The sequence below is a fragment of the Chiloscyllium punctatum genome, chromosome 1 (assembly GCF_047496795.1).
Source record: "Chiloscyllium punctatum isolate Juve2018m chromosome 1, sChiPun1.3, whole genome shotgun sequence".
In the NCBI taxonomy this organism is placed as follows: Eukaryota; Metazoa; Chordata; class Chondrichthyes; order Orectolobiformes; family Hemiscylliidae; genus Chiloscyllium; species Chiloscyllium punctatum.
In genome coordinates, this window is record NC_092739.1 from 125,391,224 (window position 1) to 125,412,025 (window position 20,802).

The 20,802-nt window shown below is 41.0% G+C and overlaps 1 protein-coding gene across 9 annotated transcripts in view; it reads right to left on the reverse strand.

Moving 5' to 3' along the window:
• The window catches only part of znf532 (zinc finger protein 532), a 226,786-nt gene that overhangs the window by 20,121 nt on the left and 185,863 nt on the right, over nt 1-20,802 (reverse strand). For all 9 annotated transcript variants that reach the window (XM_072573555.1, XM_072573593.1, XM_072573576.1 and 6 more), the window contains one exon: nt 12,416-12,528. In XM_072573555.1, the coding sequence (XP_072429656.1) occupies nt 12,416-12,528 (113 nt within the window). The remainder of the gene's footprint in view (nt 1-12,415; nt 12,529-20,802) is intronic.

The following is a 20,802-nucleotide window of genomic DNA, read 5'->3' on the forward strand; positions in this document are numbered from 1 at the left end:
TTCTGATTCTGACGATTCTACCTGACTGTTCTAATGAAGGGTCATCATATTAAATTTACTCCTCTCTACACAGATACTGTCTGACCTGCTGAGTATTTCCAGCATTTTGTGTTTTCATTTCCATTCTGCCATTAGGTTGAAAGTGACAAGAACATTGTGCAAAGATAACTTCACACTTAAATGGTGACATAAACCATAACCATAAATGTATTCAGAACTTAAGAAACAAATGGAAATATAGTCCATGAACTCAAAAGACTCAATTTAATGGCATTTATCAGTTATCCATTACATAGAAGCATGATAAACAAAATATATTCAAAACGTGTATAGAATATAGCATGAAAACAGAGGGCCAGTGCTTCACCACTTTGGAACAGAGAGCCTCATAATAAACACTGAGACTCTAGTGATGAGCAGTACACATTCCTCTGTTGTCAAGTACTGATAGTTCATCCTTTCACTGACAGCGCCAAATGTCAAAATGCAGACTTCTGATATATAACAAACTTAATAAAGTGGGAAATGGATCATGACTGGAATGTTGTGCAAAACTAAATTACGTGGATGTAATGATTTTACTCTCAAATAGAATTGATTTGAAAGACAGCTTAACTAATCTTGTGCAATTATGCAGAAGTAATTGTTCTGAAGGCTTGCTTTGTAGAGCTGGCTATTCAGTATATGTAAAGAAAATGAAGACTGAGGCATTGCACATTGGAGTGGAAAGCACAAAGGTGAATTAAGAGAGGTTTATAAAATTAAGAAACAAAGAACAGCCAAGGAAAAACTATTGCTTCTGTCATTTGGAGTAACGGATGTACAGATTAAATGAAAAGTTGATAATTAATTTAAACAGGCAAGGATGTAGAGTTTGGAATGTGATAACAAATAGCCAATGAGACACAAAGGCCTTCTTGCAAGGCAAGTTTCTGTGGTATTATCTTTGACTGATAAATATGGCAAGGAGGCAATGGTCTAGAGAAGAATCCCTTGTCTGTCTGCAGTCTCTGACTTGGCTGGCTGTACCATCCTCATCTAAAGGGCTCGGCTGCCGTCTAACTGAGTGGGACTGTGTTTTGTGCTCACTTCATTCCATTCTAATTGAGTCATAGCCTGGCATCTCCCTGCAATGGCTTTTCTTCCATTCCTGCATCATTATATCTAGTGTCTCCCAAGGATCTATCATTGGCTACTCTCCTATTTTTCACCTACAACTAAGCCTTGGCGATATAATCTGAAATCATGACCGTGGGAGCATAAGATACAGAAGCAGAATTAGGTCATTCAGTCTGCTCCAACATTCCAATAGGATATCGTTCTCAGTTCCACTCTCCAGTCTTCTCCCTGTAACCCTTGATCCCTTTACTAATCAAGAATCTACCTCGGTCTTAAATTTACTCAATGACTTGGCCTCCACAGCCTTCTAAGGCAACCAGTTCCGCAGATTAATCACCCTCTGGCTAAAGAAACTCTGTCTTGTCTTTGAGGACGGCACGGTGGCTCAGTGGATAGCATTGCTGCCTCACAGCTGCAGGGACCTGAGGTTGAATCCAGCCTTGGGTGACTGTCTGCACATTCTCCCCATGTCTGAATGGATTTCCTCCAGATGCTCCAGTTTCCTTCCACAATCCAAAGGTGTGCAGGTTAGGTGAATTGACCATAATGTTCAGGGATGTATAGGCTAGGTACATTAGTCAGGGGTAAATATAGGGTAATAGGGAAGGGGAATGGGTCTGGGTGGGTTACTCTTCGGAGGGCCAGTGTGGATTTGTTGGGCCGAAGGGCCTGCTTCCACACTGTAAGGAGTCTATGATACTCTATGAGTTCTGAAGGATCATTCCTACACTTGAGGTGTGCCCTTGACCCTAATCTCTCTTACAAGTGGAAACAACTTCTTGAGATCCACTCTATCCAGGCCTCTTATTATTCCATAAGTTTTAATCAGATCCTCTCTCAATGTTGTAAACTCGAGTACTGACCCAGAGTCCTCAAACCACTCCTGATATAATGGGGTGTGGGAGCCTCTACATTGGGCAGGGTAAGTGTTTAATACTGAGAGGGAGGGCCTTCAAAGGGCAATTGTACCTAGTGCAGGTAAAATACAGCTGTAATCACAAAAAACTGTACATGAATCTTCAGTGACTGACAGCATGGAGTACAAATCCTAACCCCAAACACTTTTGATCACATGATGCAACATTACAAATCAAATCCACCAGCAACGTACTGCAGCCAGGAAAGATTCACCCAAATTGACAAAGTTGCAATTACCTTTCAAGGTCCCATAGATTGCAAGTGGTGCAGGAGCTGCACACCTCACACTTTGGGCCATAAACATTGTGCAGCTCTAAGGATAGTGAGCCTTTGCACCTTCATTCTTGTAGCCGCAGCTAATATGACATTTGTTTACACAGCTGATGATGAAAAGTGAACATATATTTACAAATGCAGGAGGTTTTTCCAAAGAAGTCTCATCTGCATCAGCTAAGTGTGTCGGATTGTCTTTATTTCCATCTTCGACCCAGTCTATCTCAGTGCAGACCCAGGCTTTATAGCTAGGGTAGAGGGAGCCTGCCACACAATGGAGCCTATTTGCCTTGGTGTTTCTTCCTTGGCCAACTGCAGAGACAAGTCAGTGAAGGGCTCAGCAGCAGGAGCTCTGAACTCAAATGTAGCTAATGTAACCACCAAGGTGTCAGTATCTGAGCTGGTGGGAGTTACAGGACAGGATAATGCATTGAAGAAATGCGATAGATGTTTGGACATGTTAAGAGCAAGTTTACAAAGGCACTAATGGGGTGCAGCACATCAAAGGATAATGGTTCTATCTTGGCTGCTGAGACACAGAGGTTTCCACATAACCACTGGAATAGTTATTGCCCTCACCATCCAGGGCAAGGATCCTACCCTCGTAGGGGGTAAAGAGATGAATGCAGGGCACCCATCACCCCTCTTGGCTTTATCTTATCATCATCAAAGAATCCCCAGTGTGGAAACAGACAATCGACCCTCTGAACAGCATCCCACCCAGACCCTATCCCTGTAACCCAACATTTTCAATACCGAATGCACATAACCTACACATCCCTGGATACTGTGGGCAATTTCCCATGGCCAATGCACCAAACCTGCACATCTTTGGACTCTGGGAGGAAACTGGAGCACCTGGAGGAAACCCACGCAAACACAGGGAGAGCATACAAATTCCACACCTATAGCTGCCTGAGGTTGGAATTGAGCTCAGGTCCCTGATGCTGTGAGGCAGCAGTGCTAACCACTGAACCACCGTGCCCCCCCACCAAGTGTGGTTTTCTACTGGAATGAGACAAAGGGAGGGATTGAGTGAGTTGAAAGTGAGTGGGGCAGCTGTTAATGCTGGTGCAAATGAGAGGAAAGGTGGTACTTTGTCCTGAATGAGTTACAGCAGGCAGCGCAGGGTTAGTAGTGTGGGAGCTTGGGGGAATGAGTGAGGGAAGGTGTTGCCTACAATAGTGAGAGTTGTAGTGTAGGAGCTTTGCAGGGAATTAAATGCCGTAGCAACAGTAGAGTGAATTGAGAAGTAGCAGATGGTGGCACTTAAACCCGCAGGTCATAGGTCATTGAACTTCTGGCATTGTTGCTCGTTCCTCTGGGCAGAGGAAAGAGCAATCACCCAGGTGGCAACATCAGATCAGGCTAGCAGGATGCTGTATCCTCTGCCAATCCTGAGTGAAGAGGACAGACCTCCTCTGTACTGCCAAGTCCACCAGGACTTCCAGGTCCCTTAGAGCAAAGCAGAGTGCCAATCCTCCTCTGTCCTCCATGACCTGGGCAATTCTTAAGGTGAAGGAACAGTGTAGGGTAACCAAGTGAATATCACTGTCAGAGAGCAGGTACAGCTCGAGTAGGCTGAATGACCTGATATTCTCAAGAGTTAGCATATTATGTGACACAGAAGAGGTGGTTGTGGTTTGCTTTTCGCAATTTTTATACAACACAACAGCAGCAAATTTTGCAATCTTCTCAAACAGAAAGTATATGCACTGTTTTTCTGATACAGTAAACTTTTGATTATCTGGCACTTATGGGACTAGGAATGTGCCGATTGATCAAATATTCCAGATAATCAAGAGGTCCACATAATTAATGTAAAAACACACACTAAGTAATAGGAATATAATGCAGGAGGTACACACATCACTGTTACACTTTATTTATAGCATAACTAAATAATAATGCAACTTTGCCTTAAATAGAACACACTGGCAGAGAACATTCTCATTCACACCCTCGACTAACTACTCAGACATCACAGCAGATCGTGGTATTTGACATCTCATGTGGCCATTTGATTGAACAACAAGTATATTTGCATTGAGGTAAATAAATTTTAAAATTGTAGTAATTGGACAGTAATGTAGTAATACATTAAACTTTACAATATTTCAGATACATAAATTTTGCCGCTTTATCAAGAGTGCCTGTTCATAAGGTGCTAGTTAAAACAGAATTTGCTGTATTTCAAAAACATTAATATTGTAATCTGTGATAATGAAGACAAACACATGGAGAAAGAGAGAGAGAACCACACACAGAAATAGGTACAAAAAGTCACATACTTGTAGAGCTCTCAGATCTGTACTAACCTGTGCTGGCAGGTGTAGGACAATTCCTTTGCAGCACATTCCAATACTTCCAATGCAATTCCCCACCAAAAGTTTCCTCCATGCTGCCTTATGCTGCCAAACTTTAACACCCCTAATTCAGGGTTGTCAAATTCCTTCCTAGCCTAAGTTTCTCCAAACCTGAAACCATTTTCTCATCATTGCCTCCTCTGCTTCTGCAGACCCTTGAAACTGAGATCGCTGTCTTCCACTCTGGACTTGTGGTCCTGAGGTAAGCAAACAGTCTAATGGTGGATCCACAGATGGACCAGGTGGTATTTAAAAAAAGGTGGATGGATGGTGAGTACCAATGTATCACCAGAACATCTAATCTTCCCATCCCAGCCCCACCCAAGCAGTACCAAACACCAGATATCTCTCTCAGACTGGTTCACTTTGCATTCACTCTTGAGATCTCTCCTCAAAGTGTCAATTCATATATGATATAAAAATGTAAAGACATACCCATATCAAACTCACAATTTTCTGAAATAGAAGAACTGGATCTCAAAGCACAAATCAAAATTTCAGAATATCATGTCATAAAATTGAATTTTGAAGCAATCATTGCAAATCAAAGGCCTTGATGTTCTTCCCTATGAACATTCAGATTGTTATAAAACAGCAAGTTCACACACTGCTGAGAACATAAAGATCTTGTTTAATTTTTACTCTTTTAAAAACAAACCTGTTTTGTTGCTATGAACTTGGGAAAAAGAAGGAGCTTGCCAGTAGGCAGGTTGGCTTTCAGTCTGTGAGACCAAAGGAAGTGGAGTGAATGGTAGGAAGTCTAGATTAGAGTGGTGCTGGAAAAGCACAGCAGATCAGGCAGCATTCGAGGAGCAGGAAAATCGACATTTCAGTCAAAAGCCCTTCAACAGGAATGAGGCAGGAAGCTTCCGGGGTGGAGAGATAAATGGGAGGGGATGGGGCTGGGGCGAAGATAGCCAAGAGTACAGTAGGTGGATGGAGGTGGGGATGAAAGTGATAGGTCAGAGACGAGGGGGGAGCGGATAGGTGGGAAGGGAGATTCGCTGGTAGGACTGTTCATGAGGATAGTGCTGAGTGGCAGGTTGGAACTGGGGTAAGATGGGGGGAGGGGAACTTAGGAAACTGGTGAAGTCCACATTGATGCCCTGGGGTTGAAGTGTCCTGAGGCAGAAGATGAGGCATTCTTCCTCCAGGTGCCGGGTGGTAAGACAGTGATGTTGGAGGAGGCCCAGGAAGTGTATGTCCTCGGTAGAGTGGGAGGGGGAGTTGAAATGTTTGGCCACAGGGCTGATTGGTAGGAAGGGTTACTGGCTGTGGAGGACAATGATTGGACAAAAGGAAAATGGCTGATCAAATAGGTAAATGGGGTCTCAGGAAAGAGCAGATTAAAGGAGAGTTAATAGGAAAGGAGCTCAAGAGTGTTGGATGGAAAGTGGCAAGAGAGGTGAAAGGTGAACAGGTGCATGAGGATATGGTCAGTAAGGACTCAGAAAGGAGACATGAGGGGCAGTATAAAGGAGCACTGTACAAATGAGGGGCACAAAACCAAATAAGGAGCCTATTCATTCTTTAGAAGTTGGCATCACTAGGTGGGCCAGTATTTATTGCCCACACCTATTGCCCAGATGGCAGTCATGAGTCAACAATGTTGCTGCGAATCTGGAGCCACATGGACAGAATGAAACCAAAAGTGAAGCAAGAAAAGTAAACAGAAACTGAAATTAACAAAAGAGAAATAGATGTAGAGAAGTGAAAGTGAGAAAAACATGAACTTGACAGGGAAGAGACTGAATTTTCTGTAAACCATATTTGCTCATCCACTGAAAATGTGAAAACTCGTTTATATTTCTACTAGCCATTTCTAAGTATATAGTACAGTTCATGTACAATTTAATTTTTAAAAAACTGCTGTGTAATCTGGCTGTAAGACCTCTGTTTTCGGCTGTAAATTTAAAAACATAAATTTAGATAAAGCCGATGTTGTTTAACAGTTTAGCAAAATTGTTAATCTGTGCTGAAGCAAATACAGAGATTGCTAGAGAAGCTGAGTGGGTCTGTAGAGAGAGAAAAATACACTTAACGTTTCAAGACTAGTCTGACTTATGAACTCAACTGATATGTGGCAAAGTTTTTATTGTGAATGTCCTGTTATTGGGCATAAGTATGTTTTTGCTCAGACTCAGTTATGGGCAGAGTGGAGAATCTTCCTCACAACATCCTAAATAATGTTTGGATTTAAGGCCAAGAACATCTCCTTTTCAAATTTTCATATCAAATGTATTTACTTTATGGTTCCTAGATACTGTTACATTATTTAACTATTCACATTTAACTTTTAAGAACAATTACTGTACAAGTTTATTGGTCTGAAGGGGCTATTAAATTGGCTCTTGGTGGAGCCAAGTGGTTCTTTAGCTTTCAGGGGAAGCAGTGGATCAGCCATGATGCTGGTGAATAGTAGAGTTGGCTTGAGGGTCCAAATGGCCTACTCCTGTTCCTAATCCTCATGGTCAGTGCATACAGTTTCCCAAATTCCTAGTAATTATACATGAAGAAATTTACTTCTTGCTACCATACTTGTTATCCAGGATGTCTTGACCACTAAACGCTAGATATGACCAAGTTGAAGCAAAGATAAAGAAGGATTTACAGTAGAGAACTAATGCAAACATTACCAAATTGTGGGAGACGTGGCAACTGTCACAAGGTACCAGAAATTGTCATTTGGGAAATTACTACAATAATAACAACAATCTCCATCTTTGTTGAACAAGCATCACATTGGCCCAGAAAAACTTGCAGGATGTAATGCATAAACCTTTTTAGTTATTTGTCACTTGCTTTTCCCCTACCTCAGTTTACCTCTGTGTGAAGTTGACCATTATTAATACTTTGTTACTTTATTCAATTAGTGGATGAGGACATTAGATTTGTCTCCTCTTCCTTCTCCTGCCTCTGTTTAGGTTATGTCGGCATCACAGACTAACAGTTCACACGTGGAATGAACTTCCTGAGAAAATGGTGGATGCAGGTACAATTATAATGTTTAAAGGACATTTGCAAAGATAGGTGAATAGGAAAGATTTGGATGGATATGGGGAAGGAGCAGGCAGGTGGGATTAGTTTAGTTTGGGATTATGTTTAGCATGGATGGGTTGAACCAAAGGGTCTGATCCTGTGTTGTATGACTCTATGACTATGTGTTCTGCCAACATTTATATGGTTAGTATAATCTAAACCAGACGTGACCTGTTGATATGGTAGTCCTGATAATGAAAAAGATATAAACGGAAGTGATCTAAATCTAGGTCTTGAAGATTTCCAGTGATGCCTATATTAATAATTCTTTTCCCAACTTGTTCCACTGCAGGATTGTCTTTCAAAAAAAAGAATTATTCACAACGTGTCTTGGATTCAAACTGTCCTTGTAGGTTCTGTGGATGGCTACCTTGTGTTTTGTCATTGCCAAAGGGCACCAAAGAATGGTTTCTGTCAATTCTCACCATTCTACATTTTCTAGAAGACAGGCAGTCTACTACACCACCTGTTTTGACTTAGTGATTGCCATTCCAATCCTTGGATCAAGGATGTGACTCTAGTGTATTTCCCCATACAGGGAGAAAGAGAAGACTGCAGATGCTGGAGATCTGAGTCCAGAGTGTGGTGCTGGAAAAGTACAGCAGGTCAGGCAGCAGCTGAGGAGCAGGAGAATCCATGTTTCGGGCAAGAGCCCTTCATCAGGCTCTTGCCCGAAAGGTCAATTCTCCAGCTCCTCGGCTACTGCTTGACCTGCTGTGCTTTTCCAGCACCACACTCTGGACTATTACCCCATAGATTGGTACAGAATCGTGCCGTAGCTCTTTAGATTGCTTCATTCTTAGTTACAAGACTTGCCCAGGAATGGACAAAGATGTACTTAGCAAGTTACAACTCTGATACTTGTGTTACAACAAAAAGGATTCTTTCTTCAAAATCCAAGAATCTGTTTGCTTTGGATGTTGTGTGCTGAATAAGGAATCTCCATTTAAATATTTTTTTTAAGATGTAAATCCAGGCATGGTTATATATCTGCTTGTGGGAAAATCTGATCACAAAAGATTATTTTTGTTGGTATCATAAATGAGAATATTTTTGGCATTAAGTGCCACCTTCTGTTGATCCTGCTATGTTTGCAATTCCAGATGGTCACCTTGTGATGAATTGTTACAGTTTTGAATTTTCTCAAATGTGCAATTATCTGAGAATTGCCAGACCATTTCTTAAAAACTTAATAGGAAAGTCAAGAATATATGTACATCAAGAGGTGCAAAGGTCCCCAACCTGTCTCTAACCCCAAGGCTGTCTGGAGAGAACATATCTAGGAAAGGACAATTCCTTATCACATCTCACTCTTTGTCTTCTGTTAATGCGAAAGTGCGAGATCCAACTTATAAAGATAGGAGCAGAAGTACATCATTCAACTACTCGAACCTGCTCCAACATTACAGATCATGGTTGATCATCTACCTCAAAGCAATTTTCCCGTGCTGCTCCATATCTTTGAATTTAATTAACATCTAGAAATCGATTGATATCCATCTTAAGCGTACTCAATGACAGAAATTTAAAGATGCTCTCTATGTTTATAGTAGCGAAGTTTGAACAAGAATTTTTTTTCCCACTGCTGGGGTCTGCCATAAGATACCAATACCATAATAATAGCCTTTTTATTCCTTAGCTCCAACCAAATAGACTCAACATTTGCACAATTCCCAATTGTTCTATTGTTATTATTAAAAAGCTTCTTAATATTGCCAAGTCTCCTTCCATTTCATCATTCTATTCTTCCTGAATATTTTATAACGAGGAATATTTAACTCTCAGCCCTGCCTCAAGCTAAGATATATCTCTGCTAAAGCTAGTGCATCATACCCCATCAATAGTAATTTTATTCCAATACTTTCTGCATTAGTTGATCACGCTATTTGATTGCTTTCCTTATTTTCTCTTTTCTTTCCTATATCCATTTGCTATCCTTTCTGGTTCTCCATATAATCTTCCCCTCCAATCTCATATTACTGAACAACATTTTATCAGTTGAAATATATAGTCATTCATTATAGATGTGCAAAATGCACTGAATCATTTTCATTCTTAAATTTTGCACAAATTAGCTGATCATCGTCAAACTACACGCTAATTGTATCAAAAACATTTGCTGACAACATTTGGTATTGTCTGAAATTGCTTCAATAACTAAAAATGATGGGAGTCATCGTAAGTAAATAATTCATCATAATCCCTGGCAGCTAACTCTTAAAGTTGGTATAAAACAATGTATTTATTACTTATGGATTATTGAACTTAACTATTTGATTTCTGTCTGCCCAAAAAATCGGACAACAACAAAAAAAGCCAAAGTGTGGGCATGCAATAATAGGGGAAGCATTTTGGATTAAATTATGCATAATACTCATGCTTTTACTCGAGTTTGGGCTCTAACCTAATGTTTCGTATTGACACCAAATAGGCAGTTCATTGAACTGGACCGTATTTCGAATGAATGGAAACCTGCAACACAGGACACAGGACAATTAGCATTTCACTATAATGGAAAGCCAACAAGTTCTTCTCCCTAATCCAAAGGGAGAGATGACGGCGTCGGGTTAATTTAACTGGAACAGGGATCCAGAGTCCCTGGAAAATGCTCAGAGGCTGTGGGTTTGGATCCCACCAGTGAGGCTGGAGGAGTTCAAAATTCATTTCACAAAATCTGGAGATGACAGCTCGCCTCAACATTGGTGCCCATGGAACAATCATCAATTGCACGAATCCATCTGGTTCACCAATGTCCTTTTGGGATCGATAAACTTACAAGATCTGGCCTATTTATGACCTCACACCCATGGCAATGCAGTCAATTCTTTGTGAGCCACTGGGGTTCAAGGGCAATTGGGCTTGGGAAACAAATGCTTTACCTTACTAGTAATGTCCAAATTGAAGAATAAAGGGGAAAAAAGTCACTAACATGCTGTCAAGATCAGGCTAAAAGTAATCAACATATTTATTATATGAGTAGCACACTACTTGAAATGATAAAAATTGACTCCGTTCGTGAAAGAAAAATACAATCTTTCATAGAATGTTGTGTTGCACAGATCCTTGTGGTGATGCATTTCAACTTCCTCCATGATTTAATTACTTATGTGGGCAACATAATTCTCGGGTTCCAGAAACTGGCCTAAAAATATCCATGCACTGTGCATTAAGTCAGGATGCCTTTCAATGAAATGTTGTCAATCAGCTTCAAACCCACAGTGGGAGGTGTCCATACTCCATACTAAACTTTTATATTCTGGGATTGTTTTTAGTGCTTTAAGCTAAACGTGACTCACTTATCTGCTTCTCAGACTGTTTATTCTTCTAACTATTAAAAACAACAGATTTTCTAAGACCTAAGTTTGTTTTTACATCAGTGCATTGCAGAGGAATGACGGGCAGCTGCTACTCAGAGCTGGTTTCCTTTCTGTCAGGTATCTATATTATTCCAAATCCCAGCTGAAAGGACAATAGAATGTCAATCTACTGCAGTTCTGTTGACTAAAGTCTGCCTTCCTTTTATTTTAAATTACTACAAACCCCCCCTAGGAAACCAGTGTTTAAACATTTTCATGGATAGCGCTCTGTGCATATCTATGGCATCTCACTGGAATTTTAAACAGGAAAAGGATAATTTAGCACTGACCAAGCCAGGCTTTTAAAGGTTGCAGTGCTCTATAGGTTACCAGTTGCCGAAAGACTTTCGGATCCTATCCAAATGTACGTCAACATCACCAGCAGTACTTCTCAAATACCTGATACATTGGTCAATTTTAACTGTGCATCATCATGAGCTCCAGATTGCTACTTCTGTCTAATGGCCAACTCCCCACTGCTGCTAATGCCACCTCAAGATGCTTGTCCAATACATTCTGCTTTGCACATTATCAGTCACAGTTAGAGACAAAGACAGATAAAAATCGGAAAGCAGTAAAGGGTTAAAAGGTGGGAGAAAAGCTGAAATGAGATAGGAAGGAAAAGGAGGAGAAGGAATGGGGTAAAGGAGTACAGAGTGATAGACCCTCAGCCTCCTTACAAATATTACTCCTATCCTTTCATTTCAGTTCAGCACTCACAGGATTTCAAATCAATAAGGCCATCTCCCATCATTCTCTTTTGTTCATCATCACTCACCTTCCCTTAACCTACTTCTGCTGTATCAATCTCTGGAGGAAAAAGAAAATCTCCAAGTCATCAAAATTGCATTCTTGAACTCTGTGATACTTAACCTTTGGCCCCTCTTTCACCACTCCTCTTCAACTCAAACGCACACTCCAGTTTCCAATCTCATTCAGTTTCCCCACTGCAGCCCCATCTTTGCTCTCTCAAATATGTGAAAAGTAAACTGGAGTGCACCATATACACATAAACACTGCAACATCTCTACTGGTCTAAATAACAGTCAACTGCACTAGGATCATTACAAAGAGTAAAACTAACCCAAGCTCCTTTTTTCTCTTCTGCAATCCTAAAGAAATTACATGCAACCCAAACTCTGCCTTTCACTCTCTACAGACGCTGCTGGACCTGCTGAGATTTTCCAGCACTTTCTATTTTGAGCCCTTTTCTCTTCTATCTGAGATCTGCTTAAGCTATTCTCTCTCGCTTCCTCTGCCCTCAACTGACTGAACTGATAAACTCAAGGAACTCTTCACCTTCATGAGAGGGAGCATCTGTTCAATGTTAACAATTGCACCTACCAGCACGTGTATACTTTTCTGATGCCTTTATGCTTTATGCGATTGTGCCGGCAGAGACTGTGCGAAGAGCTGAAGGATTTTTCACATTGACGACATGGGTGCTTCTTCATTTGCTGTAATCAAAAGGAAACATCATATCATCACTATTGATCTTCACCTTATAACTAGCAAGAACCAAACTAATCTTTTAAGCAATGCATTTTCTTATCAAACAAAGAGCAACACAGCAGCATCTGCAGAGAGTGAAACAAAGTTAAGGCTTCGGTCTTATATAACTCTTCTTCCAAAAAGGTCAGAAAAAATCATATCGGACTTGAAACTTTAACTCTGCTTCTCCTTTCATAAGCGCTGCCAAAAAGTGCTGAGTTTCTCCAAGACTTTCTGTCTTTATACCCACGGTACTTTGTTTTTATGGAGGAGACCATCTGTTTCTTTCAAACTCCAGACATTAGGTGTTAATTATGTTTTTAGTTTTATTATCTTTATCCTTCCCAAAACATTGTTTCTTCGCCTCCATCAAGTTATGTTTTAGGTGCACACAATTTCCAGACTGACATAATCTACTCTAAGGTCTTGGTAACTGGCACCTGCAAATATACTGAATGGCTTCTCGAATGAAGGCCATGATCAGACAACCCATTATCCATTCGAGAATTTCCCATTAGTTTTGTCAAACCAAAATACAAGGTTTCCTTGGTGCATTTTTCAAAAACATTTAAACAGTTCTAAACTATTTAATTAAATATTTACATACACGTTAATGTCCAATTAACTAATTTGTATTCATCAAGAGGAAGTAAAGCTCAGGATATTTGAAAGTTGTATGCAAATTCTGTTAAACATTATAGAAGTCATCTGATTGTGCATGGGCACAATTGGCTGAATGGTCTCGACTATATCATTCCAAGATTCTTTGTGTCAGACTGGTGCACAGGCATGTCTCATCAATCAACTAATTAAACCATCAAAGAATACTGGAACACTTCATAGTATGTTTCCTTCAGGAGTAGAAAATTTTGATTTTTTTAAGAAAAGTATTATATATATTTTTTATGTTTGAAAAACCAGACTTCGAGGGAACTGTTTAGTAGTTGTTCTTTACCTTCAAGGGCTTTGGTAAAACAATACAGAAAGTAATCCTCTCAGATGCACAGGAGCTCAATGTTAACATAATTTCAAGCTAGAATGCAGAATAATTAATCTGTGCTAGATTTTAAATCAACTTACAAATTTGCTTACACATGAAACAAAATTAAAAGTGTGGAGAACACTCTGAATGTGTGTCAGAGTTGTTAATATATCTGCTACAAAACCATATCTAGTCAGTTCTACTATAACATGGTGGCGTCGTTCTCGTGCAACCCCCCGTTGTACGAAAATTGCATAACAGCAGCACTATTTAAACTAATGGGGCCAGAATTGCATTATAACTAATACATGCTTTAAAATTTTACACTTTAGAAACAGTGCCTCCAATTTATCAATTGCATTATAGCAAATTCTCATTAACGAAACATGCATTATAGCAGAATGACCTGTATACATACTGGGGGAAAGGTTCATTCAAGTAGTGCTGCTAGTAGATTCACCAAACAAGCATTTTACAAGCCATGGACTGTGCTGTGTTCCTCAGTGAACAAAGCATCTCCTGGCTCATGGCTGTGTCTGCCCTCAAGGAATCACAGGAAGTCTAGAGGCGCTATACTACCAAATTCCTGCCCCATTGCGTACGTGCAAATTCACAAACGGAGTTTCTTGTTTCAGCTGCGAAAACAGAAGTAGATGTTTGTGAAGGAAGAGCAAAGAAGGTTGGGAAGTGGGAAGAGATCCTACATCACCCAGCATTACTACACTCTATCGCAGTGCTGGCGACCAACTGAAGGATGGCATTAGCAGAGATCCAATAGCAAACTATTGTCTAAATGGATATTGTAAGATGTTCAGATAAAAGAATAAAACTGCAATGTTCTTTTTTAAGCAAATACAATAAAGAAGGTGGAATCTTCCTAACTTCTGAATGGTGTGACCAATGGCAAATTAGTTGAAGAAATACGCAAGAACAGAATATGAGATTCCCTACATTGAGAAGAAAAATGCCCTATTTGCCACTCAAACGTATAATAGTGAAAGGAGATAGGGGAGACAGGGGCCTGTTTGCATTCATAGACATTTCATCATTACCTCTCATTCATAATCAATTTCCTATATTCCCATACAATGAAGAGAAACTTGATGCCGACAATTCCCAACATGAAAGTCGGAGTGAATATTTGGCACCTCCAGTTCATTGCTTGCTCCATCAGGTCTCCATCTGGGCCAGTATTTCATAACATCTCTGGGTTCACTCCATGGGCAGTGACTGCCTGCACCTTTTGGTCATGCACTAGCCTCACCACAATATCATGGCACGTCTCTGACTCAGTTAGAATAGGGTTCATCACTTCAATACAGCACTTTGGACAGCACAAACATCTCTCATTGCAAAGCTGTAGCTAGACAACTTTGTATGCAAGGACAGGCACCCATCTCACGAACTGGAACACAATGCATCTCAGAGAACTCAGCTTGCTTTCTTGACACGCACCTACTTGGATGCTCACTGCCTTGCCTTGATTTGCTTTTTTGGACATGGCCAGCACATTTCGAACTCTCAGCCAACAGTACTGCTATCTTAAATAAAAACAGAAATTGCTGGAAAATCTCAGCAGGTCTCAGCATCTGTGGATAGAAACCAGAGTTAACATTTCAGGTCCAGTGACCCTCCGTTCTGAACTTCAGCTCAGAACCTTCTTCGGAACGTTTTCAGTTCTGAAGAAGGGTCACCGTACCCAAAAGGTTAACTCTCGATTTCTCTTCAAAGGTGCTACCAGATCTGCTGAGTGATGTGGGAGGTTGGAGAAGCCAAGGTTTCAATAATCCTGCCACATTGTTTCAGGTTTCTAGCATCCACATATCTCTCTTTTTTCAGTACTGTTGTCTAACATTATCTTTTAGTTCCAATAAAAAGCTAGGCAGCGTGCCATTGTTGATTAGTTGGGGGAGAGAGGAGGTCTTGCTATATAGCACCATGGTATGGAATATCACACCCACAGCATGTGTCAGCAGCTAACATGGTAAAAACACAATATGTGCTTCAACCAAGTCAGTCAAGCCAAGGAAGACCATCAGCAACCAGGGGTTGTTGCCACAGTCAAGGACGGCATCCAATTTCAGTTCAGAGGCTTGGACATGTTCAGTCTGCTGCTTAGGTCAGGAGTTCCATATTATTACTGCCCAACAAGTAGGCCACAGCCAGTCCTGCAGATGCAGGGCAACCAGCCCAGGGATTGGTGGAAATCAGTCAGTGAGCAGTACAGATATCAATCAGGGGTCTAATCACTTCTCAGTGGAGGTTGTCATTCCAAGTTGCTCAGAAATTTGGACCACGGTCAGTCCTGGATACGTACTTATTGAAAGGCAAGGCAGATTATCAGAGACTAGTGCTGTGATGGGCAAGTCAGTTGTAGGGACCGGAGGCAGCAACCTGGGATGTTGTGGGACAATAACTATGATGTGAGGCAACTCTACATATATGGGTGGGAGACAATGAGGTCTGCAGATGCTGGAGATCAGCGTTGGGAGTGTGTTGCTGGAAAAGCACAGAAGGTCAGGCAGCATCCGAGGAGCAGGAAAATCGATGTTTCAGGCCAGAGCCCTTCTTCAGGGCTATATGGGTGACAGACAATAAAGCAGTGGGAATACAGTTTATTTCAAGAGTTGGGGCAGGGGTCACTGACATCATCACCAATGTGACTTTAATTAAGGGCAGTGCTTCATAAGGGTTGACATGATTAACTCCAGGCGAAATCGAGGACTGCAGATTTTGGAGATTAGAGTCAAGATTCGAGTGGTGCTGGAAATGCACAGCAGGTCAGGCAGCATACAAGGAGCAGGAAAATCAACATTTCAGGCAGGAGCCCTTCATCAGGAATGAGGATGAAGGGTCCTGCCCGAAACGTTGATTTTCCTGCTCCTTGGATGCTGCCTGACCTGCTGTGCATTTCCAGCACTACTCTAATCATGGTTAACTCTAGGCTCAGAGAGTAATGTTGAGAGTAGAGACTTAAATAAAAAGTTGGAATATTTGGAAGCTCAGACTGATGGAGTTAGCAAAGAGTGCAAAGCAGAAAGGAACACAAAGGTCTTGGGGAGTGGAGGAGGGCGGTCAGTTAGATTAACACACTGAGCCTCAACTTACTCTGTAAAGGTTGACCAATGTTTCCTTCCATTCTCATCTCAATTGCAAAAATATAATGAAACGAAAAGTGGCAGCCATCACATGCAGATTGGACAGAAGATACAGCCTCTACATGTGTGTGATGTGAGGCCCTTCAACGGAAGATTGCATTAATCAAGCACTTACACAGTACAAGCTTATGATATCTGTAATCATTGAATTCTGCATGTGAAACACATGCAGTGACCAACTATGTCAACTACAATCTTGACCAGGTTATTGGTCATTGCAGATTGGAAACAATCTCATCTGTGAAATAAAGGGGATCACAGGCAATCTTAAATGTGTTATTTATGGGCCAAAATTCAAAAACTATCCAAGAGCGCCAGGAACCTGGGTTCAATTCCCACCTCGGGCCAACTGTCTGTGTGGAGTTTGTACATTCTCCTCGTGTCTGCATGGGTTTCCTCTGGGTGCTCTGGTTTCTTCCCACAGTCCAAGGATGTGCAGGTCAGGTGAACTGGCCATGCTAAATTGCCCATAGTGTTAGGTGCATTAGTCAGGGGTAAATGTAGAGGAATCTGGGTGGGTTGCTCTTCAGAGGGTCTTTATGACTCTTGCTTTTTATTTCTGTATAAAAAGCCTTGAGATTCACCTTAATATTGTTTTCTAACAGTTTTTAATGGGTGGCATGGTGACACAGTGGCTCAGTGGTTAGCACTGCTGCCTCACAGTGCCAGGGACCTGGGTTTGATTCCCACCTCGGGTGACTTTCTGTGCAGAGTTTGCATATTCCCCCAGTGTCTGCGTGGGTTTCCTCCCACAATCCAAAGATATGCAGATTAGGCGAATTGGCTGTACTACATTGCCCATTGTGTTAGGTACATTAGTCAGGGGCAAATATAGTGTCTGGGTGGGTAACTCTTCAGAGGATTGGTGTGGACTTGCTGGGCCAAAGGGCCTGTTTCCACACTGTGGAGAATCTAATTTAATCTAATCTAATCTCAGATTTTACAAGGCCATGGAGCTGATTTACTTTCAACTTGTACTGTAAGTATTTGGCAACATGCTCTAATAGTCAGTGCTGCCTTTCTTGAGTGATGTGGGCAGGTGGGGAAGCCACGGTTTCAATAATCCTATCACATTCACAAACTCCTCCTCTATTTACAAGGCATGGCTTGTGCTACATACATCAGAATAAGGTCCAGTATGTCAGCGGACAATGTGCTGGCATTCCATGGCCTGTCTTGTTATAGCCTTCCATGTCCCAGTATGTTGCGGACTACACTGGACTTCATTTGTGTGTGCTGCAAATGCTGACTGCTCTGTTTAAGGACCTGTTCTGTTTCTAATGTTCCCCACACATTGCATCTGCGTTCAATCGACTCATGAGGTTCCAATGTTTTGATTGATCTGGAGAAATCTACAGTACACTCCAGCCAGGGTGTGCTGAATAATCATTGCATTCAGTAACCTGCACAACTGAAGCAGATAAAGAGAGGATGTGGTGGATACTGAAGAATAATAGCCTTCTAAGAAAGGAAGATGAGGCCATTGAACATGAGGAATATCACCTCCACCATGATAGAGCTGTGAAGTGCTGGACACAAACCAGTCAGAACTTGATTGACAGCCAGTCTAAATAGATGCCAGTTGAGTGAAGTCATCATTTATTGACAGAAATCTGTTGCTGTTCACAAGGCAAGCAGCACCATTTTATTGTCAGAAACAATTGCAGCATTTATATTGTTATTTTCTCTGCTTTTGCTGTTGTTCGATAAAATTTAATGTTTTCAACTGTATGAAGGCTTTATAATATCTAATACTCTCACACTGAAGAATGGCAAGATGTTCTACTATGCTGGGCATTAGGGAAAAAATAACATTGATTAAATGGACTTGGTAAGGCATTAACAACGAGTAGCTTCTGCAGCTTGATTTTTGTAGCTGCCATTACAGTGATAGGTGATAATGGAAAATGGCAACGCATTCACAAATGTTATAGTTTAAAACTGATTTCACACATGCAATTTGTTGCCCATCCCAAAAGGGGGTAATATGCTTCTATTTATGACCATGTGCCCCTAGAAGCAATTCTTTTTCATTTCTCTTCCATTACATTTAGCTGTTGATAGGTAATGTAATGTTACATAGTGAGGCGAGCACAGGAAATTGCATGAGAACTTGCTAGAGCTTATGGATGGCAACACTCCTTAAAACTCCCAAAAATTGACACTTGGCTAATTCTTTGGTGAAATTCAGCCCATAGTATTCCTCACAGCACATCATCAAAACTGCCCCAATCTGTCCCAAGAAGTGCACTGCCTGTAAACAGTCTTCCTCAATCTGAACACTCGCCACCAACAAAAGGTTCCAATTACAGACAAAAGCAGCTGCCGACATCCTGCTGGATGAATATTCCACCCATTTGAGAAGAAGTAGCGATGGCCTTTGTGTTTGCAGCAAATAAAAACTAATGTTACTGGCCTGTAACAGAAAAATCACATTGTTCATTATTAATCAGGTTAATGATCTGCTCCAAATGCAGAGAGGTAAGGTGGCAGACTAATAGATCAATCCATGTATTGATAGATTGGTACTTGGAAACCGAACAGCACAGTAATTACTTATTGCTGAACAGTCAATGAGCAAGGTAGATCCGTTACCCGTTCTCTTTAATTGAAAACTTATTCAGTTGAAATACTTGTGCTGACAAAACCATCATTTTGCCGTGCTGTACCAATAAATTCCTCAACTAAGAGAAAGTGAGGACTGCAGATGCTGGAGATCAGAGCTGAAAAATGTATTGCTGAAAAAGCGCAGCAGGTCAGGCAGCATCCAAGAAGCACGAGAATCGACGTTTCGGGCATAAGCCCTTCTTCAGCTCTTCTTCTTGGATGCTGCCTGACCTGCTGCGCTTTTCCAGCAACACATTTTTCAGCAAATTCCTCAACTAAACAAAGATCTCTCAAAATTCTAGACGAACCAGAAAATGTTAAGATAGTGCAAACAAGTGCTACACAAACTAGAAAAATTCCAGGTTGATTTATACTTGGTGTTCAAGTAGCAAATATGAGCCAGAGAAGTGGAGTGATACTAGAATTAGTCTCTTCAGTGCTGGTAGATAAGGAAGGGCAAATGTGAGCCAGGGATCCTGCATCTGAATGTTATCTCTGCTTGAAGTTGTTCTGGCAAAGATTGGACAATGTCAACCAGGCTACTGCCTTCACTAGCAACATGCTAAGGTTGTTGGTTATATCCCCATGAAGTGGCCATCTTCAAGAGTACAGAACATTGACAACAGAGGGATAGAAGTAAGAGCGAGCTGATCAAGCCTGTCTTGTCAGAGCCTTATGGATATAACAATGGCATAGTGGTCATATCATGGGACTAGTAAACCAGTGGCCCAAACTAATGCCCTGAGAGCACAGGTTCAAATCCCACCAAAGCAGCTGATTTAAAGTTAATTAATTAGAAGCTAGTCTCAATAGTCATGCCAATGATTATTATAAAATCCCATCTGGTTTACCAATGTCGATTTTAGGGAACAAGCTCTGGCCTACATGCCACTCCAAACCACAGCAACATGGTTGACTTTTAATTGCCTTGTCACATGGACTAACGACCCATTCCATTCAGCTACAAACACACAGAATAGAGGTTCTGTCCTGAAGAAAGTCTTATTTTTCTCTCCAGACTTGCTGGGCTTCTCCAATATTGTCTGCCAGAAATCTGAATCAAACTCTTCAATCAAGGTCAAATGTTGAAGAGCTACAAGGACATATATAATTTCACAGCAAGACGGCAGGCAGGCTGCACTTAACTTTCAACTCCAGTTTCTCAAAAGAAAATAGTTTTTAAAAATCTGATAAAAAGCAATTTAAAAAATCTACAATTTGGTTTGTGGGAAATAATGCACTTTTCGTACAATTATAGTCTGCTAAATCTGGAGATGATTAAGAATACAAATGGAGGTGAATGCAATATTCGACAATATTAGGAAAACAAATATCAAAAATAATAAGCCTACTCTGGAGAGTCTGGGTCAGCATCTGAAGGGCCAGAAGCATTGCATCCAAAAGTTACAAATATAAGAGACATACTGACAAAGGTCATTTACACATTTAGTGCAAAATAACTCCATTCTTCCTGATAAGATTACAGTTAGTCA